Source organism: Centropristis striata, chromosome 6 (genome assembly GCF_030273125.1).
Source record: "Centropristis striata isolate RG_2023a ecotype Rhode Island chromosome 6, C.striata_1.0, whole genome shotgun sequence".
NCBI lineage: Eukaryota > Metazoa > Chordata > Actinopteri > Perciformes > Serranidae > Centropristis > Centropristis striata.
The window spans coordinates 26834871-26861290 of record NC_081522.1 but is presented as its reverse complement, the minus strand read 5'-3'; the positions used below and the strand labels follow the sequence as shown (position 1 = coordinate 26861290).

General features: G+C 36.6%; 1 protein-coding gene across 1 annotated transcript; it reads left to right on the top strand.

Annotated features, from left to right (window-relative positions):
- The first annotated feature begins 269 nt into the window (after nt 1-269).
- Nucleotides 270-24703, top strand: klhdc4 (kelch domain containing 4). The gene is given in 14 exon segments (XM_059336046.1): nt 270-481; nt 4389-4480; nt 7289-7367; nt 9411-9509; nt 11048-11184; nt 12164-12256; nt 15002-15083; nt 15086-15166; nt 15266-15344; nt 16190-16398; nt 18590-18824; nt 20682-20864; nt 21076-21207; nt 24251-24703. Coding segments are annotated over 14 exon segments (1773 nt in total). The 5' UTR covers nt 270-382; the 3' UTR covers nt 24424-24703.
- Nucleotides 24704-26420: the final 1717 nt, after the last annotated feature.

The window sequence follows — 26420 nt, the reverse complement described above, 5'->3', positions numbered from 1 at the left end:
ACATAGTGTACCTATATCAGAATGAATACATGGAATGGATGTGGTTCGAGGGGGGGGGGGGCGCAAAATCTCAATATCGCCTAGGGCAGCCAATGGGCTAGAACCGGCCCTGGGCAGGATGAAAAGGATTCAAAAATGGACAAAATAGCCCCAAACTCCATAGAGTTCATAGAGATCACGTTAGAGCTCCCCGGTCCGCTAGAGGGCGCTGTTACATTTCTAAAACGTGCTTACGTCAAGTTTGTTGCAGGAAGTAAATGTCCCGTGGCGGATGGAAGGCATGAGTGGACATGTGAGTGTGTTTGGATTTCCATGTAACATCGACTTCATTTAAAATAACAAACAACAACTTAGAGAGATCTGTCAGTACATCACAGCAGTCATGGGCAAAAAAGGCAAGAAAGAGAAGAAGGTGAAGGGAGCGGAGAAGACAGCTGCCAAGATGGAGAAAAAGGTTTCAAAGAGGTCCAAACGAGAAGAGGTAACACTGAACCACCACTGGACTCAACTTCTAACCACACATGTTCATATTTGTACTTTTCATATGACAGAAATAAGACAGCTTTGTTGCGATGTTGTGAAATGAACTTTGGCTAGCTATAAGTCTGTTCACTGCACAGTAAACGACAAATGTTCATTAAAACTGTATCCTCAAACTAAATCAGTACAGACTAGCAATATTACTAGGACTGACCTATACCGTCCTACAAAGTCTAACTGCATTAATTACATTTTTGGTCAAAATTGTGTAAAAACTAAAAATGAACCCCTTGATGTCTGTTTTATCTTGTCACAAAGTTTTAGATTTCAATTTTGCTTTATTTCAGAGAAATAATGATACAAAAACCACAAAATCCAACTCAAAACCAAGCAGTAAATGCACTTACCACAGTCTGCTTTGGATATATATATATATATATATATATCTATATATATATATATATATATATTTATATATATATACAGCAAAACCAGAGTGCAGTAACTACGTTTTTGGGGTCAACGGTCAAATAGATCATCATGATTTTTGAGCTTGTAAATGACATCTTCAATACATGTAGAAATAATCGTCATATCACTTATCTACATATAACACATTTGGCTGGCCAGTAAAAACACGTTAAAAACTTTAAACAGCAACTTTAAAAACAGTTTTTCTCAGTTTTACCTTTTGTGTAGTTACTGCAGTTAGACTTTGTAGGGCAGAATAGGGCTGTGACTAAGTATTATTTTCACTATTTTTCAATCTGAAAATTATTTTCCCTCCTTGTCTTTTGATTTTTTTGGTTTATAAAATGTCATAAAATAGTGAAACATGTCCACCACACTATCTCATAGTCCAAGGTAGTGTCTAAATGCCTTGTTTAGACAGACCAGATGCATTGTTTAAGTGTTTTAGCACAAGTGCTAATTCGCAACACTGAAAATATAGGGCAATTAAAATAACAAGAATGGAAAAAGGATATATATATATTTTTTTTCTTTTTTCTTTTTATTTTATTTATTCTATTTACATTTTAGTAGTACCGCCTTCTCTGCCTAATAGTGATACATAATATTTATTATCATATATTAATAATTATAATAATAATTGCGCGCGCACACACACACACACACACACACACACACACACACACACAGGGGTACCATTATTGTGGTTGTTTAATATTCACTCCCTGTCTGTCCATGTTACTGTATTGTATTATTGCACAATAAAAAAGAAAAATGAAGAATGGAAAAAGGAAGGGCCAGACAAAGATAGGAAAAAAACAGAACAATGGGAAAAAGAAATCAAAGAAGTAAAAGAAATTTTCAAGGAGGATAAGGATCATAAAAAGACAACAGAGTGAAGGCAATATGAGCAAGAAGAAAACCAGTTAAGAACTATTCATGTGTGCGCTGTTGATGAGATTTTAGCCACTGTTTGAGTCCTTTGTTAAAAGCTTTACTATTGGTCTCTAATTTTAACTCAGTGGGTAGAGAGTTCCAGAGTTTGGCCCTTTACAGAGAGAGCAGACCGGCAGAAAGAAGTGTTGCATTGTGGGATGAGACAATCACTAGAGATGTTCCGATAACCTTTTTTCCCTCCCGATACCGATTCCGATACTTGTGCTGTGGGTATCGGCCGAAACCGAGTACCGATCTGACACTAGTATGTTAAAAAAAAAAATATCATACTACACCTGCAGGACTGTGATATGATTATCATTGTGGTAAGGCCTGGCTCAGGTTAAACCCTTTGTAAAACATGAATAAATACAGCAGATTCAAGCCATTTATTTTTAAATAAAACAGTATACAAAACAGTAGTGCAACAACAACTTAAGTAAATAGCTCTGGGGGTCCTGGGGCATACTCCCCCGGGGAAAATTTTTGCCCTGAAAGCCTAAATTTGATGCCACTCGCACATTCTAATGCCACTATTCCATCTTAATCATTGCATATTTCAGAGAATTATTGTAAAGGAGAATAAGGGTTCTTGTATATTCTGTGGTGAACACATCCATGTGCTCTTATTTTGAAAGCTACATGTGTTTGCTTTTATTTTGAACACGTTCTTACCGTAACGCCGTATGGTGTGTTTAATCTACACTCAAAGTTGTAACTTGGAACTCGGAACAATGTCGAAAATTCTGACAGTCGTGTAGACCTTGAATGCACCATTAGCACCCAGACTCTCTATGTGCGCTGCAATGTAAATAGTCTAACTAACGAGCGAACCAGTAAATAGATTACTAATTTAATAAATTACGTGGTATCGGATCGGTGCCTGGACTCCAGTACTCTCAGATACCGATAGGGATGGGTACCGAATTCGGTACTTTTATAGGTACCGACCGAATTCCGTCGGTACTACCAAGTACCGATTCATGTAAAATCAAACGGTACCATGTTTTGGTACCTTAACGGCGTTACCTTTAAACTGATCATTGATTTCAACCTGTTTTCATTTAACGTCTTTGATTAACAAGCGTGCTGACGATCGCACTATTTTTTCTTTCTTTATTTACCTCGTCTGGTCCTGTCTGCTCACCGCGGTCACTAGCCACTAGCTGCTGCCCTCTTCCAACCCGGCGCAGAGACGAACAGCCCGGCTTTTGGCCTGCTAGTCGCCAGCTACTATCTCTCCAATGTCTCTACCGGGCTTGACCTTCGTCTGCCTCCAGACTGAACCTTCCTTACTCCGTTTGCTCTCTCCATTCTTCTGTAGACCAGTCATTAGCAGCTAGCAACTAGCTGCTGCATCTCCGGTCCTCCGCTAAAACTCTGCTCTTCAACTCAGGAATATTACCTGCCAATTTACTCCAAACTGCCTCGCTGAAATTAAATCCCTCAGACTCCTGCATCATCCTCGATATGTGCACAGAGCAGCCCGACTCAACTTTGTTTATTCCAACCATGCTATTGCCACAATACTGTCTGACCGGTGCTGCGCCGCACAGTTACGACGTCATAACAACAAATCACACGTGCACTTGCAACCTTTTTTTTTTCTCCTCCGTGCACTTGCCACCTGAGAGCGCTCCTCTGCATTCTTTGATAACACTGCAACCTTCATGTTACAAAATGCACGTTCACTCAACAATAAAGCACTGCTCATCCTGGATTTTATATTGTTTTGATATATTTTTTAAAGTTTATATTTTGATAAATAAATATGTTGAATTGAAAAAATCTGATTTTATTATTAAACAAATTAACATTTATTACCACATAAACAAACGCAAAAGTACCGAAAATTGGTACCGTTGAGTACCGGTACCGATTCCCAGGTACCGGGTATCGGTACCGTATCGGTTCAAATGTGAAAGGTACCCATCCCTAGATACCGATGCCAGCATTTTCGGCAGTATTGGAGCAATTTCCGATACTGGAATCGGAACAACTCTTACAATCACCAGTGGATGCTGGTGTGGTTGCTCTGTGGTCGCTTTGACGCCTGACGGCCACTTCAGAAAACAGTGTTGACACATGATTATATTAACATTTGAAAATGAATCTTAAAATACTGAGCTTAATAAAATTTTCAAAAGGGAGAAATTGTGTTTCCTTAAGATGCGGCAGTGATGCCATTTCATTGTTTTTTTGCCCCATGATTTTTATTGCTTGCTTGTATATGGAGACTATAGGTGTCATAGTGGTTGTGGAAGCCTGTGACCATGATAATATAACATAAAATATTCATGTCTGAAAGGGTGAAAACAATACTCTGCCATTTTTGCATAAAAAAAAATACTGTAACACATTAATGATCATCAAATAATTGTTGATGATTTTTTTCAGGAGATCCAGTCATTGATTGACTAATTGTTGTGGCTCTACAAACAGCAGCCATTTACATCCTTCTGGTTTTCTTTTTCCCTCCCTTGCTGGGTCTCTGTCTCCAGGAGGATTTGGAGGCTCTGATTGCCGAGTTTCAGAATCTGGATGCAAAGAAGACCCAAGTTGTAGAGTCAACATGTCCACCTCCATCACCAAGGTGAAAGACTGCATCATGCTCTTTAACTTTAACTCTATTGTACGGCTGCAACTAACGATTATTTTCATTATAGATTAATCTGTCGATTATTTAAACCATTAATCAATTAGTTGTTTGGTCAAGAAGATGTTGAAAAATATCAATCAGTGTTTCCCAAACCACAAGATGACATCCTCAAATCTCTTGTTTTGTCCACAAACCAAAGAGATATTCAGTTTATTGTCATTGTAGTGAAGAAACTGGGACTAGGCGTTAGTTCAGGGGTTTGTCACACAGTTCACACCGGAGTGCCGGCCAGAGCACCAGCTTAAGGCCAATTAACATCTAGAGGGTCCAAATGATGAGGCAGGTGATGGCTAGTGCAGGTGATTTATTTTTCTCTTTGCAGGCAAGGTCATTTGTGTTTTTTCTATATCAAAGGAATAATAACAAATATACAAATGAATAAAGAATAAACTCTAAATCCCTAATAAACATAATAAAGCAGTAAAAATAAAGCCTGTAATTAACACTATCCCACTTCTGAAACACACTTCACCTAACTTACTAACACATATATAAACAACATCACATAGTAACATTTACACCACACTCACTGTAAACATCACACTTATAAGTCAGAGCGATAACAATAACATAACATGTGACGTGACATACACTCGGACTGAGGCAGATGAGCTAAATGCTACAATTAACTGAAACGGCAACCGCATGGCTAATATTACAGCTACACATCAGACCAACAGACATAATCTACAACTACAGCAACGTAAGTACAGTACATCAACATCATATACAGACATGCTCACTTTCATTCACACACAGACCACTTGACGTGACGTTAATTAGCTGCTTATTTCTCACTCTGCCGTCTCACCGGAGCACACACCCGTGTCTGACCAAGCGCCGTCAGTTACCTTTTTGAACCAGCAGGGGGAGCGCTACTATATAAGCTGAACCACCCTACAACTGAACATAATACATAATATGACCTAACTTTGGGGCCTTTTCTACAGTCATAAAGGAGCAAAGAAACCAGAAATATTCACATTGAAGAAGCTGAAATCAGAGAATTTGGACTTTTGTCTTTAAAAAACTGCTCAAACCAATTATTGGATTATTAAAATAGTTGACGATTAATTTAATAATTGATTATTGTTCGATTAATCGATTAATTGTTTCAGCTCTACTCTATTGTCCCCATAGCATGCAAATACAGACTTGTAGAGGTGGGGAGAGAATCGATACAGCATAGTAATGTGGTATTTTGTGTGGCGATATTATATGGATTCATAGCCACCAAGTATCAATATTTTGCATTCTGACAGCCCGCTGCTGTATTTGCGCCCTTTTATTTTTTTTTCCAGAGGCCGTAGTGGGCTCACTTTTGGGAATATACTGGATATAGTATCAAATATAATTAGAAGATCTAAGGAATTTATAGTCACCATGTGTGTCAGGATATCATGTTGGAAGTTGTTGAAATAACTCTGCAAAGTTAGGCTTTTTTATGTTTCATTCAAAAAAATTCAGAGCAGTGAAGCTTAAAGTTGAGGAAAGTTTGATAAAATACTGCAGTTGTTGTCGTCCTACATGTTTGATATCAGTTAGGGCTGGGCGATATGGATCAAAAGTCATATCCTGATATATTTAGGCTGAATATCGATATACGATATATATCATGATATTTTTTTCACAAAGTGAGAGCAAATGATCAGTCAAAGCCAAATATAACATGTCACAAGTAGTTTTATTGAAACCGTTTATTTAAGTGAACATAAATACTGTATAACAGGAGAACCTTTTTTTTAAAGTCAAAGCTTTAGATTAGATTAGATTCAACTTTATTGTCATTGCACAGAGTACAGATACTTTCGTGAAAACCACAAAAAAAGTCAAAATAACGAGAAAATTGTCAAAGTCACAAGAAAAAAGCCAAAAAAAGGTAAAAGTCAAGAGAAAAAAGTCAAAATGAGAAAGAAAAGTGGAAATCATTAAAAAAAAGGTCAAATTGACAAGAAAAAAAGTCAACGTCAAGAAGAAAAAGTCAAAATGAAAAAAAAGTAGAAGTCCTGAAAAAAAGTCAGAGTGAGAAGAAAAAATTTGAAGTCACGAGAAAGAATTCCAAATGAGAAAAAAAGTAGAAATCACGAAAAAAAAGTCAAAATAAAGAGAAAATTGTCAGAAAAACAAGAAAAAAGTTGAAGTCCAGAGAAAATTGTCAAAATGAGAAGAAAAACGTCAAAGTCACGAGAAATAATTCAAAATGAGAAAAAAAAGTCGAAAGCACAAAAGAGTCAAAATAACGAGAAAGAAATCGAAGTCGCAAGAAAAAAGTCAAAATGAAAAAAAAAACAAATTCTGGGAATAATGTCCCATTCCCTCCAATAGATATTAGGGTTGTCAAAAGTATCAATACTCAAAAAAGTATTGATACTAAAACGTTGTATCTGGATACGATACTCATTTTCAAAAGTATCGAGTATCTGAAACTTGTTATCATAGTTGCAGTTTCTGTTTTTTATTATAAATATTTAACCTGTGGTTCTGTTAATTTTTACATGTTGCAATTTACTTGTTAATACAAATATGAGTATTAGTAATAGTAATATGAATATGAGTATTGGTATCGAGTTGAAAATTTTAGTATTGTGACAACCCTAATAGATATTGAGAGATTTCATAGAATAATTGAAGGTCAGCATACATGTTCTGAGAAGTGTCACAAGTGTCTTCCATGTTGTTCAGCCTCAGTAGTAGAATGTACGTTATCTTAATTTGTGGCGTCTTTTTAAATATGTTTTTCAGATTGAGTGCGTCTCTGTCTGCCCATCCTGAGAAAGATGAACTCATTCTGTTTGGAGGAGAATTCTTCAACGGCAAGAAGGTAGGAGAAAATACTCTGAATGACTGAATGAGTAGAAGGTTCAATGTAGTGACGTTTAATTAGTGTCCATATGCTTACAGACACAAACTTAGGAAGAATTGCTGCACTAATATCAATTTCTTTAACCCATGTAGACCAATTTTTTGTCTTTTTTAAGGTGTGGCAATCTATATTAGATACCACAGAGATGTGCTCAGCACTATGTGTCAAGTTGTTCTTGTCCTGTAATGTGCATAAGGGCTTAAACATTATGATGGAGTTTATGCTTGGCATTCCCATGCTTATTTCTGACTCATAAGTTGTTGCAGAAACACAGATTTGGGTGAAAATGTAACTATTTATGACAGCTTGAACACTGACAAAATCCCTCCAAAGTATCACATTAAGACACCAAGACCCATATAAAAATTCACGCTATGATTTGTTATATAAGACTTCTGACATTCTGGAGATTTCTGTAAGAATTGCATTTCTTGGCAATTAGATGGCAGGCATTCTAATTCATTCGATTCTAAAGGACAAAGAAACCTCTCCCCTTGGTCAGTGTGACTGCTCCTTGTATGTCGGCTACTGAGGCTCCTTCACTGTTGTTGTGATGCTGTATTTGTATTTATTTGTATTTATTGTCGATGATAACTGTGTTTAAATGTAGTAACTTGTCTCTTTTTATGCTGCTTTCTTGGCCAGGTCTCTCTTGGAAAAGAGATTTTTTAAAAATCTCAATAAGACTTTTACCTGGTTAAATAAAGGATATATATATACATATATATATGGTCAATATACCTAGAAAAGCTGCACATCCTTTGAATACTCTAGGTCTCTAGTTTGTGTTTGTAAAATTTCATAAGGCTGTGATGATCTAGAGGTCACAGCAGCTCATTTTGATCAGTGAGGTCAAGTTTAAAAAATGCTCTCAACACATAGAAATGCTATTATAGGGACTAACATCATCACACATTAATACAATTTAGCACATTGAATCCACAAGAGTCTCAGTTTTCCAGTCATAATCTAAGACTGTTTGGTAGTTTAGTAGGTTAGTAGTGCCCAGTATGCAGAAATATTTAAATACACCATTTAAGAAAATAACACTCTTATTAGGGCTGGGCGATATATCGCTTAAAAAATATAGATATATTTTAAAATGTGATATGGAATTAGACCATATCACGCATATCGATATAGTTCAACTTTCTTTCTATCTATCTATCTATCTATCTATCTATCTATCTATCTATCTATCTATCCATCCATCCATCCATCCATCCATCCATCCATCCATCCATCCATCCATCCATCCATCCATCCATCCATCCATCCATCCATCCATCCATCCATCCATCCATCTATATAAATGCTGCCCTTACTAGGGTTTGTTATATTTAGTTGTTTTGTAATGTTCGTTATTCTTTGCTCATATAAATATATTTATTACAGAAAAAGATTGGCTTGTTTTATTTCATAGGCTCTTTTTAGGATATTTTTATATTTAAATGTGCACTTTATGGAGATTTGATTTAAAAAATAAAGTAAAGATACTCTACAGTATGTAGGTTCACTTAAATAAAAGGTTTCAATAAAACTACATGTGACATGTCATATTTTACTTTGACTTTAACTGATCATTTGCTCTCACTTTGTGATAAAAATATCGGGATATATTATTTATCGATATTCAGCTAAATATAATAATAATAAATAATCGGGATATGACTTTTGGTCCATATCGCCCAGCCTTAAATCTTATACTGTATGAGAAAAACTGTATGTTTTTTGCCCCAATCTAAATGGGATTTTCAAGTCTGTACGTCTTTACTCAACCACACACACCAACAACACATTCCATTCAGATATCTTGAGGTCAGAGGTCAAGGGACCCTTTGAAAATGGCCATGTCAGTTTTTCCCTCGCTGAAATTTAGCCTAACTTAAGACATTATTTATCCCCTTCCCCAATTAGGAGGCATGACTTGTTTTGTCATTGTTACAGCAGAAATTCCACTGAATGAATTCCTCATTTCTAAAGCTGTTGGCTCTTTTTCAGACGTACCTCTACAACGATCTGTTTTTCTACAACACCAAGAAGAACAGCTGGATTAAATCAGAGATCCCCAACCCTCCTCCCCCACGCTGCTCTCACCAGGTACACCCACACACAACACTCTTCATTTGATTTTCTTGAATGATTCTCAGCTGCAGTGTCAGTTACACAGAACCACTTCTAAGTAAGCAAAGACGAGGTGAATGACATAAATGAAATTATATTATTATGTTCATAATATCTTCTGATAGACCCTGGTAGTGCTTTTTCAGGATCATCTCAATACATTAGAATATGATGGAAAAGTCCATTTCCAGGACTGCCCTACAAAGCCTAACTGCAGTAACTACAGTTTTGGTAGAAATTGAGTTATAACAGTTATAACTGTTTTATCATGTGACAAAGTTTTAGATTTCAATTTTGTTTTATTTCAGATAAATGATTATATAAAAATTGCAGTAACTACAAAATCCAACTCAAAACCAAGCAGTGATTGCACTTGCCACAGTCTGCTTTGGATATATATACTAATTTAAACATAAAAACAATATAAATTATACGTTTATTTAAAAGGGAAATTATTTTCTAGATAGTGATGAAGTAAAAAAGTGAGATAAAATTATATTACGACTAAAATATAACATTTCTTTATAATATTAAGTCTAAAATATGCACATCTTTGAATAGAGTTGCTAAACACTTTTAAATACACTTATAACAAAATCAATTTGACAATGTTTATTCACTGGAAACAAAATATAAAATATATATATATATATAAATAAGCTGAAAGAAGACAACAACATTATAGTTACTGCACTCTGTTTATCATTACCATTAGAACCTTTTACAGCAAAACCAGAGTGCAGTGACTACGTTTTTGGGGTCAAAGGTCAAATAAATCATCATGACTTTTTAGCATAAAAATGACATCTTCAATACATAAATAAATAATATGTCACAAGTGTCATATCACTTACCTACATATAACCAATTTGGCTGAACAGTTAAAAAACATTAAAAACTTTAAAGCAGTTTTTCTCAGTTTTACCTTATGCCTAGTTACTGTATTTAGACTTTGTAGGGCAGAATAGTTCAAGTCAAACAGCTCCAACCATGTACTGAGTCATATAGATGGACCTACTTTTCAGAGGCCAACATTTACATATTAAACATACTTTTTATAATTGATCTTTTGTATTATTAAATTTATTGAGACACTAAATTTGAGGTCTTCATTAAATGTAAGCCATAATCATTATAATTAGAATAAATTAAATAAATTAAGACATGAAATGTTTCATTCTGTGTGTAATGGATCTATATAATGTGTTATTTCCACTTTTTGAATTGTATTACTGACATCAACAAACTTTCTATGATATTCTAATTGATTGAGATGCACCTGTACTTGGAGGTCTTAAATTATTATGTGATTCTTCACTTAAACCACAAGGGGCAGGCTGCTCTAGTACCAGAGGAAACTTTGGAACTTATCAGCAATGTCATCAGGCTGATGGCCTGTTGCAAGAAAACCAATTCCATCTGAGGACATCAAACCTCCTTATCTTCTCTGTGTATGCAGCCCTCACTCTGTTCCTCCCCTCCGTCTCACTCCTCCCTCCTGTCCCCCATCTTAGGCCGTGGTGGTTCCCCAGGGTGGGGGTCAGCTCTGGGTGTTTGGGGGAGAGTTTGCCTCTCCAAATGGGGAACAGTTCTACCACTACAAGGACCTTTGGGTGCTACACTTGGCTACACACACATGGGAGAACATCAAGTACGTGCAGAGGGTCATAAAAATAAATGTAGTAATGAAGAGTAAGTAATGATTGGCAGATTGATTGTGTTGATCCAGGGATGTGAGGGTGGCCAGGGGTACTATTTCATATTAAATTAATTCATGAGGACATCCTGATTAGTTAATTATTTCCTGTAGTGTAAGCCTAATCAGGAATTGATTGCACAGGTAATGAAATATTTACATCTCCATAAAATTACTGCTTGGCCGAGTAAAAGAAGTCTATGGGCTGAAATATGTGCCACCAGAAACTGAATTTATATTTGAATTTGAAATGCTTAACTTGAATAATTGCATTAAAAATCTTAATTTGAATCACATAATTTGAATTTGTATTGTTCAATTCGAAAAACTGAATCTGAACTGTATTTTTAAAATTGAATTTATTAGTTTGGAACTGAGCATTCAGTTCTCACAATTCAAATTCAGTTCGCAAAATTCAATTTCAATTTTCTGCGACGAACATCCGGGGAGTTGAGGCAGAGCAATCCAGCGCAGATACGCAGAGCGTCTCTCCGACCAATCAGCACCTCCGTTTTTTTTTGTAACATTTGTTGCCACCTGGTTGCCACCTGGTTGCCACCTGGTTGCCACCTGGTTGCCATGGCGCCTCTTCGGCCAATCAGCAGCTCCGTCTTCTGCGCTTGATTGCTCTGCCTCAACTACCCGGATGTTCATTGCAGAAAATTGAATTTGAATTGTGAGAGCTGAATGTTCAGTTCCAAACTAATAAATTAAATTTCAAATTACAATTCAGATTCAGTTTTTTAATGCAATGATTCAAACTGAACAATAAAAATTCAAATTATGTGATTCAAATTCAGTTTTTTAATGCAATTATTCAAGTTAAGCAATTCAAATTCAAATATGAATAATTCAAATTCAGGTTCTGGTGGCACATAGTTCAGCCCATAGAAGTCCCATAGGTGCATGATGTTGTGCTTTTTTTTTTGTCCAGGGCGCCTGGTGGTCCGTCAGGTCGCAGTGGCCACCGGATGGTCCTGAGCAAGAAACAGCTGCTGGTGTTTGGAGGTTTCCATGAGAGCAACAGGTAGGCAAAAGATTACTGGATAATAAACAAGGATGATACGTAGGGGTGGCTGTTACATCGACTTCATCAATGTAATCGACTACATACACTGCAAAAACCAACTGACAAAAAATAAGGGATAAATAATTAGAATTAAGCAAATACATGCCTGAAACAAGTTACATTATCTGCCAGTGCAGTAAGTACATTTTTCTTTGTAAGAATTCTTTAAATAAGTAAAAAAAATATCTAGGCACTGGAAAACCAATGATATGTTGAAATAAGTCCAAATACACTTATTTTGAGCAATTATTGCTTGAAAAGCCCGACTGTAGTAACATTAAAATAAGCCAACAATACTTGAAACAAGCACGTTTTGGTGATAAAAAATGCTTTTGAAATAACATTCAAACTGCAACTAAAACTCTCAATTGGAGCCAATATTTTAGGTAAAAACTCACCATATTCAACAGTTGAATAGCTTGAAAAGCATGAAAAAGCTCAAAATGTCAATCCTAAAAACAAGTCTTTAAACAATAAGACCATTACATAAGCACATAATACTAATACTAATAACTAAATAAGCACACAAAGCTATGGTCAGTAGGTAAATTATACTAAAAACAATATAATTAAGATACTATTTCTAGATATAAGAAGAAAATACTTGGTAGGCTTCATGTTTTTTGCAGTGTAGATATGTCGATTCATGTAAAGTCAATGTGTCGCGAAGAAAGTAAGAGGAAGTACAGAGAAAGTTAGATGGCCACGGGAAAGCAGGCTGAGGTGAAACAACCTCGCAAAAGACCACCCAAAGTATGGGAGTATTTTGTGCGGAGACCGAACAACATGAAATTAGAAATGGCATATCACAGCAGTATGATGGCAATGCATAAGCACTTGAAGCTGGAGCATCCCGGGTTGTTTTTGCAAGACGGCGGCGGTGCGAGCAAGGTGGACGGCACCTTACTTCCTGTTTACTTTTTCTCTCTGCCCAAACGTAATATACGATTATAAATGATTGTGTTTTTGGTTATTGTCAAGAAAACCATGGAAAATGTCTAGGTATCAGCTCATAAATTCAACTCTTATGATCTATTTTTGTTTTGATCATTATATTCCTTCAAACAAATGTGCTTTTAGTTGTACCAGGCATTAAATTGAACAAGAAATTGAAGAAAAAGGGTGGTCTAATAATTTTTTTCACACTGCAAAAAAGGTGTGTCTAAAACAAGATAAAAACACTAAATCTGAGGGAAATGATCTTGCTGCATATAATACAGATAATTTCACTTGACAAGATTTCTTAAATTAAGATTGTTAAATCTAGAAATAAGCATGTTGAACACTTCAAATAAGATATTAACTCTTAAAACAAGATAAATTATCTAACACTTCTAAATCTAAAGTTTTTTTTTTTATCTTGGTAAGAAACAAATAATTGTCAGGTCACTCTGCTCGGGCCAGTTCATCACTGCTTGCAGCTTTAATTTATCTAGTTTTAAGAGTTAATTTCTTGTGTTAAGTGTTCAACATGCTTATTTCTAGATTTAATAATCTTAATTTAAGAAATATTGTCAAGTGAAATTATCTGTCCATGCAGCAAGATCATTTCCCTCAGATTTAGTGTTTTTACCTTGTTTTTAGACACACCTTTTTGCAGTGCACGACTGTATATTACGATTATTTTGATTTTATTTTTCAGAGATTTTATACATAACTGTGAAACCAGTTAAGACAGATAAGATAGATAAATAGAGTTAAGATTCCTTTTATGTTAAATGAACACACGTCTTGCATTTTGGACGGACTTTATATTGGAGTGTAAACACAGATAGAGAATAATGCCCTGCAGTGTATACTTTGTTTTTCATATTTGTTTGTTTTGAGTGAAGATTATCGAATTTAATATTTAAAAATAAATGATACGTTTTTAACATTTTATTTTTGGTAAATTTGTTAGTATAATTTATAGATTAATCGAGAAATTAAGCGATAGATTGATTGATAAAAAAATCAAAGTTAACTACTAACTGGTGAATTTAATGGAGCAGTTAGCATCAAGGTTATTATAGTTAACGAAAACTAGAATTGAAAAAACATTTTCGTTAACTGAAATAAAAATAAAAACTGTTTTTAAAAAAAACATAGAAACTGTATTTTGTGGTTGCAAAACTAACTAAAATGAACTAAAATTATAGTGAAAATCTCCTTCGTTTTCGTCTTTGTCAACTTTTTACATATATAAACCTTTTTGGTTGATATGAAATTTATTTAATCTATCTGGTTTTATGACTTAATAAACAGGATAAGATGGATCAGACAAAGGAAATGAAGGAAACATTTATTGTGACTTTTTTTAATCTGACACCCAACAAATGCCCCATTACAAAAAAACTAAAACTAATAAAAACCAAACTAAAACTAAGCATTTTCCCGAAAATAAAAACTAATTAAAACTAGGAAACTCACTCTACAAACTAAGTAAATCTAACTGAATTTGAAAAAAAAAAAAAACACAACAAGAGCCAGAACAGAAGCCCAAAACAGCTGAAAGGATAAGCTTCGACTTATTGGACAAATGTGTCTGATATAAGCTTTTTATGGAGTTTAACCACCATCAACTGATCAATGCAGCTTTAAGAATGAGATCTGGATTCTTATCTAAACAGAAATATATTCTAAACTGAAAAGGTCATAAAGGTGATGCTCCTCAAGCTCCTCGTTGTATGTGTCTTTCAGTTTCCTCCTTTTTTACCCCTGCAGGGATTTTATCTACTACAATGACATCCACTCCTTCTCCCTGGACTCCTTCTCCTGGTCACGCCTCACTCCATCAGGCACCGCCCCCCCCCCCCACGCTCCGCCTGCCTGATGACCGCCACGCCAGACGGCATGGGTGTCATCGTCTACGGGGGATACTCTAAAGTGGTGAGTGTGTGCATGTGTGCCTCTCCCGTATAGATAATACTTGACTGTTTGTGGTGTGGTGCCTAATGTGTGAGTGTGTGTGTGTGTGTGTTTGTCTAGAGAGTCAAGAAGGATGTGGAGAAGGGGACCATTCACACTGACATGTTTCTTCTCAAGCGAGAGGGTAAAGATGGCCAAGGTACAAAAATCTTAAATGATTAAAGACAAATTTACAATACAAATTTTAAACATTTATTCTGCCCTACAAAGTCTTACTGCAGTAACTAGGCAAAAGGTCAAACTGAAAAAACTGCTTTAACGTTTTTTAAAGGTTTTTTAAAGTTTTTAAAAATTGGTTATATGTAGATAAGTGATATAACACTTATTTCTACGTGTATTGATGTCATTTTTGTGCTCAAAAATCATGATGATTTATTTGACCTTTGACCCCAAAGATGTAGTAACTGCACTCTGGTTTTGCTGTAAAAGGTTCTAATAGTAATGATTAACAGAGTGCAGTAACTATAATGTTGTTGTCTTCTTTCAGCTTTTATATTTAGTTTTCAGCGAATAAACATTTTCAAATTGATTTTGTTATAAGTGTGTTTAAAAGTTTAAAGTTTAACAACTCCATTCAAAGATTTGTGTATTTTAGACTCAATATTATAAAGAAATGTTATATTTATAGCATTTTATCTAACTTTTTTTTACTTCATCACTATCTAGATAAAAATTTCCCTTTCAAATAAACTTATAATTTCTATTATTTTTATGTTTAAATTAGTATATATATCCAAAGCAGACCGTGGTAAGTGCAATTACTGCTTGGTTTTGAGTTGGATTTTGTGTTTTTTATATAATTATTTCTCTGAAATAAAGCAAAATTGAAATCTGAAACTTTGTCACAAGATAAAACCGACATCAAGGAGTAGTTATAACTCAATTTGGACCAAAAATGTAGTTACTGCAGTTATGCTTTGTAGGGCGGTATAGGTTTAATAGATTTAGATTTTTTACTTATCTTGACTGTTTCTCTGTCCCCAGAGAAGTGGTCCTGGTCCAGGGTGAGCCCCTCTGGGAACAAGCCCGTTCTTCGCTCTGGTTTTTCCATGGCAGCGGGCCCAGCGGGGCGGGCGGTGCTGTTTGGTGGGGTTTGTGATGAGGAAGAGGAGGAGACACTGGAGGGCGACTTCTACAACGACCTCTATCTGTACGACACAGTGAAGAACCGCTGGTTCCCCGGCCTGCTCAAGGTAAGCTACAGGGCCCTGCTCAGGGTAAGCTACAGGGCCTTGCTCAGGGTAAGCTACAGGGCCTTGCTCAGCACCTGTTGAAAATCTTTTTTTTTTTTTTGTTGACCTGTTGAATATAATGCAGTTGTACAATTGATGCACTGTGACATCACTCACTGTCAACATCATCGACTGTATATAAATAATGGACGTCGTCATGGTGACCTGTTTGAAGCATTGAGTTAAGCGTTACGGCTGTAGCCATCTTTAATTATATTAATTTGAAAGAACCAATTTTGGACTTTTTTAAAATTACACATAAACATAATTACACATAAAATGTATCCATAAAATAAAGACCCAAGAAACAAACATGGGGAACGAAAAATATGTGCTTCTGGTATACTCGCTTTTATTTTGAAAGGCTTCAAAACAACTTCCGGACCTTACAGTGCAGGAGACCTCACAGTGCAGGTCTGCAACGAGGGGTCCTGACAGTGCAGGTCTGCAGCCAGACTGTCTTTTTTGTTTGGTTTTTATCTTGATATTTTCTTGCATTTTTTCACCTTATCCAGTTGAACTCGAAATATATACTATTGGAAAATATTTTTAATTGAACACATCAATACACAAACATTTCACAATGTATACATAAAATAAAGACCCAAGACACAAACTTGGGGAACGAAAAATACGTGCTTCCAGTATGCTCGCTTTTATTTTGAAAGGCTTCGAATCAACTTCCGGTGCTGACAGTGCAGGAGACCTCAGAGTGCAGGTCTGCAACTTCTGGTCCTGACAGTGCAGGTCTGCAGCCAGACTCGCTTATCTTTGTTTTTTGAGGCCAGGAGAGACCACATTTGGTACTGGGGAAGCGCAATAACGGGTGTTTTTAAATATAAACTCTTAACGCTAAAACAAAATGTAGGTTGCTTACTGGGAAAAAAACAGCCGATTCCTTGGAGTGTCTTTTAGTAGTCTTTTAGTAACTGGACTAGACACATTTTTAAATTAATAAAATGTTCAAATAAACTTTCATTAAATAAAAGCACACTGTAAAAGATTTAAAGTTCTGATACGAAAGCACGGAACACAAGTTCACGGCTGTTTCGATGTACACAGTGGATACGCATTGTTTTGCTTCTGTCCTTATTGAAGGCTTGCCATGTTAGCCACCTGTCAGTCACAAGGTAGCTACACCCCAAATCATATCCTGCTTTATCGTCTATTTTCTTCTAATTGGAAGTATTATTTACCATATTGTGTTGAGGAAGACTTGAAACTAGCGATTGAGACCAATATATTTTTAGTTTATAAATCAAGTGAGTGGTCGTCTCATTTTGCAGTGAGATAGATAGAAGCGGACTTCTTTTGCAACCTCCGTTAGTGACCCCTATTGGATTTTTGAAAGAATATGATAAGATAAGATAAGATAAGGTTTGCTTCACTGGTCAGACCGGGAGGTTGCCGACTCGTTAACATTCTGCCTCCTCTATAGAGAACTGAGGGAGAGGGGTAGGGGCTTTTTAGGGGGAGAAAGCGGGTCAACATTAGATGCCACACAGAAGTAGGGACCTGAAGTGTCAAGACGAGATGTTTTAGTCATAAATCTGTAATGAAAATGAATCAATTAAAAATTATTATAGTATATAAAGACTGGTAATATTATGGTATGAGAATATGAAAGCCATTTTCAATGCTCAAGTGTGTCTCAATTTTTGGATAGCTGCCATTTGTTGCACTGATTTGGTACAAATGTTTTACTATTTTTGACCACTTGAGATAAATGATGGAAATGCCTCCAAAATATCACATCAAAACCTTAAGGATCACCATAGAAAAATCCATGCTGTGATTGATGTCAAACATTTCGACATCTTTTGAGCTGTTTTTGTTGTTATCATTATATTTTTATTTTTTTTAATTTTATTTTATATATTTTATTTAGTTGTACCAGACATTAAAATGAACAAGAAATTGAAGGAAAAAGGTGGTCCAATAATTTTTTCCACGACTGTATGTGGTTGGACAACGCAGGGCAAGATGGCCTGGATCGACATAAAAAAAAATAGCCAACAATTTTGATATTCTATTTATAAATTCTCCCCACTGGTAGCCATGGGCCACTCAGGGGAGCTGCCAGACAACTGCATGGTATCGATGCTTCCGCCTGTGTCTTCGATCATTAACGGTTTTGTCTCTGTCTGTCCAGGGAAATAAATCAGAGAAGAAGAAAAGAAGAAGGGGGAAGAAGGGTGGAGCAGAGAGGGAGGCAACAGCGAAGGAGGGGGAGGAGGAGGAGGAGGGGGCACCTTTAGGACCCACCGAGGTCATCAAGGAGATCGTCACTGAGGACGGCACAGTGATGACCATCAAGGAAGTGATCCCTGGGGCTCAGGAGGAGGACGAGGAGGAGGAGGACGAGGAAGAGGAGGAGGAGGAGGATGGCAAGATTACACAAACACACACACTCACACACACACACACACACACACACACACTCTTGTACTTCTATCTTTGTGAGGACCCTCATTGGAATAGTGAATTCCCTTGCAAGGTTATAATAATTTGGAATTTCTCATTCGTTTTAGTTTTGTGTTGTGAATTTTTGTTTTCAAATTCAGTTAGTTTTAATAAATTTTTAGTTTTAGTTTGTATTTATTTATTTTGAAATGCTTTAGTTTTAGTTTATTTTTTATTAGTTTTAGTTTTTTGTAATGGGGTATTTGTTGGGTGGGAGATTAAAAGAGGTCACAGTAAATTTTGCCTTTATTTCCTTTGTCTTATCCATCTTCATATGTATGAAAATAGTTGACAAAGACAAAAACGAAGGACATTTTCACTATAATTTTAGTTAGTTTTGTAACCACACAATACAGTTTCAGTTAATTATAATTTTTTTTTAAAACTCCCATTTTTATTTTTATTTCAGTTAACGAAAATGTTTCTTCAATTCTAGTTTTCGTTATTTCGTTTTGTTTTTATTAACTATAATAACCTTGTTCCCGAGCCCCTTAGCCGAACCTTCACCATCACAACTAAATGCCCAACTCTAACCCTAACATAAACGTAATTACCCTTAAAACAAAGTTTAAACTCTCCAAAAAGCCTTTAACCCATTAGGGCCTAAGGCGCCTGGAAAAAAATGCCTGGAAAACCTATGGGCGATTTTCAAATGACCCCCTAAAACCTGAAGTTTTTCTGGAAATTCAACACCTACTAAATAATAGATTTTTCAGCCTCTGTAGCAGATAAAAATGAAATTCAAAAAGTATTTGAGAGCTTATACCCGTGGCTTTCATACGAAGTTGAGTTTATTTGTCCAAACCTTCAATACATTTTTTTAAAAAATCAACAAACTCAGCAAATGTTACATTTGACTGAATAAAAAATCCTATGCATAATACTAATACATGCCCATTAGCAAGATGCAAACATGATATGACTATTGGAAGAAATAGACATAGTTCTCATTAGCCTACTGTAATAAAATAATAATAATTATCATAATAATAATAATAATAATAATAATACATTTTATATATTGCACTTTTCAGGGTACTCAACGACGTGTAAAGTAATATAAGACATAAACAGTCATGATTTCTTATATCATCATCACAATCAATTAGCCTATTATTATTAATAATATTAATATATTATTAATAATAATATTATTATCTCCAGATGGCCACAAATCTGTCTGTTCTTCGGTGAAAATATGTCGTCTAAAACATATTCCTCATCCATAAATGCCGGTCGATTGGTTCCGAGGGTTCAAAGTCCGGATCAGCAATAAAATCATCGGTGCTGTTTTCATCAGATCTCTTCCGTCACTTACTGCTGAGCTCCTCCGCTATAGTCGTCTTCCGTCATGATTTTAAAGTTCTGGAAAAGTCCAATGTTGCATTGCGACACTCCCACATGTATTCTGATCATGATTCTGATGCATTTCATTGGCCAAGAGACCGAAAATAGGTGGAAAAAAATACAAATACTACAAAATGACATATCCGCTGTCCCGGCCTTAATGGTAGAGTGACGCAACAGCGCTCCCGGTTTTAATGGTAGAAATGCGGTAATGCTTTCCCGGCGTCAATGGGTTAAAGAAGTGAGGACCGGCTGAAATGTCCTCACTTTGCAAAAATGCCCTCACTCTGTTGGTTAAAAATGTGTTCCAGTTCTCAGTAGGAAGTACAAGAACACACACACACACACACACACACACACACACACAACTAAGTTAAGATGTGTGAAAAAAACAACAGGTTGAACATCACATGTTTTTATGTATTCACGTTCAGCCTCCGCACCTCTGGTGGAGCCCTGCGCAAGGTCCAGTGCCATGGCAACAGTGCGTCAGGGAAAGCTCTTTCTGTACGGAGGGATGTTCGAGGTCGGCGACCGCCAGTTCACCCTGAATGACTTCTACTGTCTGGACCTGAACAAGATGGACCAGTGGGAGGTTCTGGTTGAAATGGACCCGAGTGAGTGAAAAAGGCAAAAATAGCAGCAAAGTGAAGTAACACGTAGATAAGAAATGTGTTCAGTGAGAACTGAGCAAGAAGCTCTACAGCTGCCACTATGCTGATTTGTGTTGTTTGAATATCTTGTGATGCAGGAGAGGACCTGGAGGATGAAAGATGGGACAGCAGTATGTGGGGTTTCATTTTGATTTATGATTTTTGTTCTCCACAGAGACACAGGAGTGGCTGGAAGAGTCTGAATCAGAGGAAGATGAGGAGGAGGAGGAGGAGGAGGAGGCAGCGAAAGGAGCAGAAGGAGAGGAAGAGGAGGAGGAGTCTGAAGAGGAAAGCGAGGAGGAGGAAGGTAAGGGATTATTCTTCCTCTTCACTGTCTCCTATTTATCTGTCTTTTCCACATTTCATGCGATGTAAAATCAGCAAAAAGCAAAGTTTGTAGATCAGGATATGATAACATTAAACAGGTGAAGTTAGAAGGTGGAACCAAACGACCGGGATTTATGGATGAGGAATATGTTTTTAGACGACATATTTCCACCAAAGAACAGACAGATTTGTGGCCATCTGGAGATAATAACAATGATAATACTAATTGATTGTGACGATGATATAAGAAATCAAGACTGTTTATGTCTTATATTACTTTATGCGTCGTTGAGTACCCTGAAAAGTGCAATATAGACAAAATGTATTATTATTATTTATTAATATTATGATTATTATTATTATTTTTCATTACAGTAGGCTAATGAGAACTATGTCTATTTCTTCCAATGGTCATATCATGTTTGCATCTTGCTAATGGGCATGTATTAGTATTATGCATAGCATTTTTATTCAGTCAAATGTAACATTTGCTGAGTTTGTTGATTTTTAAAAAAAACTTTATTGAAGGTTTGGACAAATAAACTCAACTTCTCATGAAAGCCATGGGTATAAGTTCTCAAATACTCCTTGAATTTCATTTCTATCTGCTACAGAGGCTGAAAAATCTTCTGTTGAATTTCAAAATCGCCCAGAGGTTTTCCAGGCATTTTTTTCCAGGCGTTTTAGGCCTAAATGGGTTAATAAATTTGAGATGCAGCTCAGCACTGTGTGTCAAGTTGTTCTGGTCAGAAATATCTATAAAAATGACTTAATGAATTAACTATTTATTTATTGAAACCTATTGGAGTCCAGTCCATCTTCAACTATGTCCCATATATTATCATTATGAAGTAAATGTTGATTATACAATATAATGGCTATAGAATAATGACACCATCAACGTTAAGATTGGTTCCCTGTAGGTCTCGCTTTCACTAAGCACTTCTACATCAAAGCCAGTACCAGCTCTTGTCACCTATTCGTCTCTTTACTTTTTACCTTCCTTTGTCAACGTCCTCTCTGGTCTCTTTGCCTCTGCCATGGTGTCCCTAGAGACTACTGAACCCTATTCTGTTGCCGACTGGCTCGGCTGGTTTTTACACCCTAGTGCTCCATTAACTGGGATGTTAGTTTTGGCAAAAAACATAAACAAAATGTATGTTACTTACCTGAAAACTGAACAGCGACTCCTTGGGGTGTGTATTACTCCAACCAAACACTGAACACATTTTTAATGAACAAAACATTCAAATAAACTGGCATTAAGTGAAAATACAGTGTGAAAGGGTCAAAGTTATGAGACCACACAGGTAAACGTCCTTTTTTAACTTTATTGACTTGTTGCCGTGGATACGCATTGTTCTGCTTCTCTCCTGATGACGGCTCACCTTGTTAGTGACCTGTCAATCAAAGGTAGCCACGCCCCAAATGATACAATTCTTTATCTTCTATTTTCTTCTACATGGGGCCATTAACTATTAACATCAAATTGCCATCAAATTTAATTCACTTTTTATTGTTTTATTATTTATACAGAACAAAGAACAGGAATAGTTGGGGTGGGGGTACCTATATCACACAGCTTCATCATTTTCTCCTAGCATCATTTGCAGCACGTTAGTCAAACAACAGTTTTACATAAAGTCAGAACTTATAGGCTTGACATATTCTGTCTATTTTGACCAAGTTTTGTAAAATAAGTCCATTTGCAATTTTAGTTGAAAAGTCCCTTTTTCCATTTTGTAGATTTCTTATATAATGTTGATCCAGTCCTCATGTCTTGGTTGCTCAGGCTTGAGCCATCTTCTGGTAATGGCCTTTTTGCTTGCTGCTAAAAGAATATAAAGCAGTTTCTTGTCTCCATTGCTAAAGCCGTCTAGTATTATGTTACAGAGATACACAGTTTCAAATAAAAAGGGGAAAACAATTGAGAACACATTCTGCACATTCTGATGAATCTCAACCCAATACCTTTGAATAATTTGACAGTTCCAGAAAACATGGAAATGATTAGCTCCTTAAATACCACACCTCCAGCAGGCTGAAGAAGATTTTTTACTAGTAATTGAGACTATAGTGTTGTCCTGAAAAAATTCTGAGGTAATAAATCAAGTGAGAAGTTTTCTCATTTTTGTATTGAGATGAATGGACCCAAGTGCTTCTGCAGCTGCCGTCAGCGCCCCCCTGTTGGATTATGGATAGAATACAGGCTGAAGGCACTTCCTGGTTTGCCTCACTGGTCAGACCCGGAGGTTGCCGCTTGGTCAAGCTTCAAAATCCCTGCTGTAACATTTGCTGTATTGTAACCAAGGCTATTATGGTTAACGAAAACTAACGAAATAACACAAACTAGAATTGAAAAAACATACTGTCAACTGAAATAAAAATAAAAACGACTTTTAAAAAAACTGATAACTAACTGAAACTGTATTGTGAGGTTACAAAACAAACTAAAATTATAGTGAAAATGTCCTTCGTTTTCGTCTTTGTCTACTTTTTTCATACGTAAACCTTTTTTAATTGATATGAAATCTATTTAATCTATCTGGTTTTATGACTTAATAAACTTATTGGGGCTGAGATGGATCAGACAAAGGAAATAAAGGAACATTTATTGTGACCTTATTGAATCTCCCACCCAACAAATACCCCATTACAAAAAACTAAAACTAACACTAAAACTAATTAAAACTAACTGAATTTGAAAACAAAAAACCACTACGAAATTAAAACTAAAACTAATGAAAAATCCAAAACTATTTTTTACCTTGATTGTAACTGGTTGCATTTTGTCGTTCGGTAAAAGTCCACATCCCTCCACGTCCATGCCCATAGTTTTTTGCTGTTTTCTGCTAAATCTGTGCCAAACATAAAAAATGTTTTTCTTCTTCAGGTTATTCTAAGCTCCATCATCATTTTCTGACCATTTCTACTGGTCAGATATTTATGTTGGCAAATTTGGAGCAGACTGGCTCATTTAAAGGTGATGGTTGATTTAGCAGGAAACCTGTGTGTGTTTTCAGATGAAGAGGAGCACCCTGCAGTGAAAGAGGGAGAGACGGTGACGGATTATCAGAGCCGTACAGAGCAATACTGGACAGGCCTGGCACGCACCAACATGGGCCCCGACGCCAAGGACAAAAAGGTTGCCAAGGTTGCCCTCGCCATGGCTAAAGTCTTCTTCGAAGACCAATAGTGGGATACGCCAAACTGTTTGAGTGTGTGTGTGTGTGTGTGTGTGTGTGTGTGTGCGTGCGTGTGCGTGTCCGTGTGTGTTAAATTGTTTTTTTTTGTAACTACCTTTCATAAAACAAACAATCATTCAAGATTAAAACTGAAAACAAAAACACTTTCTTGTCTCCCACCCATCAATTGAATCAGAATACATGTGCATATACCATCACATTAGATGCTGGTTGTGGATGTTGATCATAACAGTTTTCATTCATTTTCAATAAATTAACTCTGTACTGTAACTTTGCTGGATAATATTTAAAATTTTTCAACTATATTGCTACTATACATTTTCAGACCAGTGTGGTAGAGCAAAGTTAAGCAGACAGTAGTGATAAAATACTTGGAGCCACATCTCAACTCAGTTGGAGGTTGTACAAACTTCTCCACAATGACAGCTTTTTGTTTACACATATTATAAACTCTGTCAAACGTTTCCGTAGCTTTCCTCTTTGACTGTTTACTATCTAATAAGTGATGCCACAGTGGGTGTTTTACCTGTTCAGAGAGCTGTGTAGCCATTAGTGACTGTTTAGCTGGAAAATGAGTTTGGACTGGCTGCATGGTGGGGCTTGGTTTTGGCTCGACTGTTTGTTCCATGCGTGGGTAACAAACTGTCTCATTTTACTGCTAAATGTCTCATGTATTTAGGGATGGGTACCGAATTCGGTACTTTTATAGGTACCGACCGAATTCCGTCGGTACTACCGAGTACCGATTCATGTAAAATCAAACGGTACCATGTTTCGGTACCTAAACGGCGTTAACTTTAAACTGATCATTGATTTCAAACTGTTTTCATTTAACGTCTTTGATTAACAAGCGTGCTGACGATCGCACTATTTTTTTTATTTTTTATTTACCTCCTCGTCTGGTCCTGTCTGCTCACCGCGGCCACTAGCCACTAGCTGCTGCCCTCTTCCAACCCACCGCAGAGACGAACAACCCGGCTCTAGGCCTGCTAGCCGCTATCTCTCCAATGTCTCTACCCGGGCTTGGCCTTCGTCTGCCTCCAGATTGGACCTTCCTTACTCCGTTTGCTCTCTCCATTCTTCTGTAGACCAGTCATTAGCAGCTAGCAGCTAGCTGCTGCATCTCTGTTCATCCGCTAATACTCCGCTCTTCAACTCAGGAATATTACCTGCCACTTTACTCCAAACTGCCTCGCTGAAATTAAATCCCTCAGACTCCTGCGTCATCCTCGATATGTGCACAGAGCAGCCCGACTCAACTTTGTTTATTCCAACCATGCTATGGCCACAATACTGTCTGACCGGTGCTGCGCAGCACAGCTACGATGTCATCACAACAAGTCACACGTGCACTTGCAACCTTTTTTTTTTTTTCTCCTCCGTGCAAGTGTATACTTGAAATTGTGTATGCCATTGTAACATTGTATTTGTAATAGTGTTGTAGTCGAGTCACCAGTGGTTGAGTCTAAGTCCAACTCGCCAAAGAAGAGTCTGAGTTGAGTCATCAATATATGGTATTGATGACTCGACTCAGACTCTTCTTTGAGTCCGAGTCCAAGTCCTAGTCACCAAGAAGAGTCTGAGTAGAGTCACCCTTCCCTGAGTTTGAGTCCGAGTCATCAAAGTTGAGACTGATTCGAGATTACCTCAAGTTCTCCATTGTGGCACCTTAAAAATATGCTATAGAAATAAAACATAATGACACACCATCACCATTTCAGAGTTTATTTAGTTCTTCCAAAATCTAAACAAACTGAAAACACATTAACATTCCAACCATAGACTGTATATAAATAATGGACGTAGTGACCGTGATGTCACCCATTGGTTTGTGGACTGCCCGTCCACTACACTCGTCGCCATCTTGTGTCGCCATCTTGTGTCTCCATCTTGTTTCTGATACGGGGAGCAGACCATATCTGGACTGTGGAGGAGCGAGAGGGATCTGATCACTGACTACAGCCTCTCTACACCTCAACCTGACTGA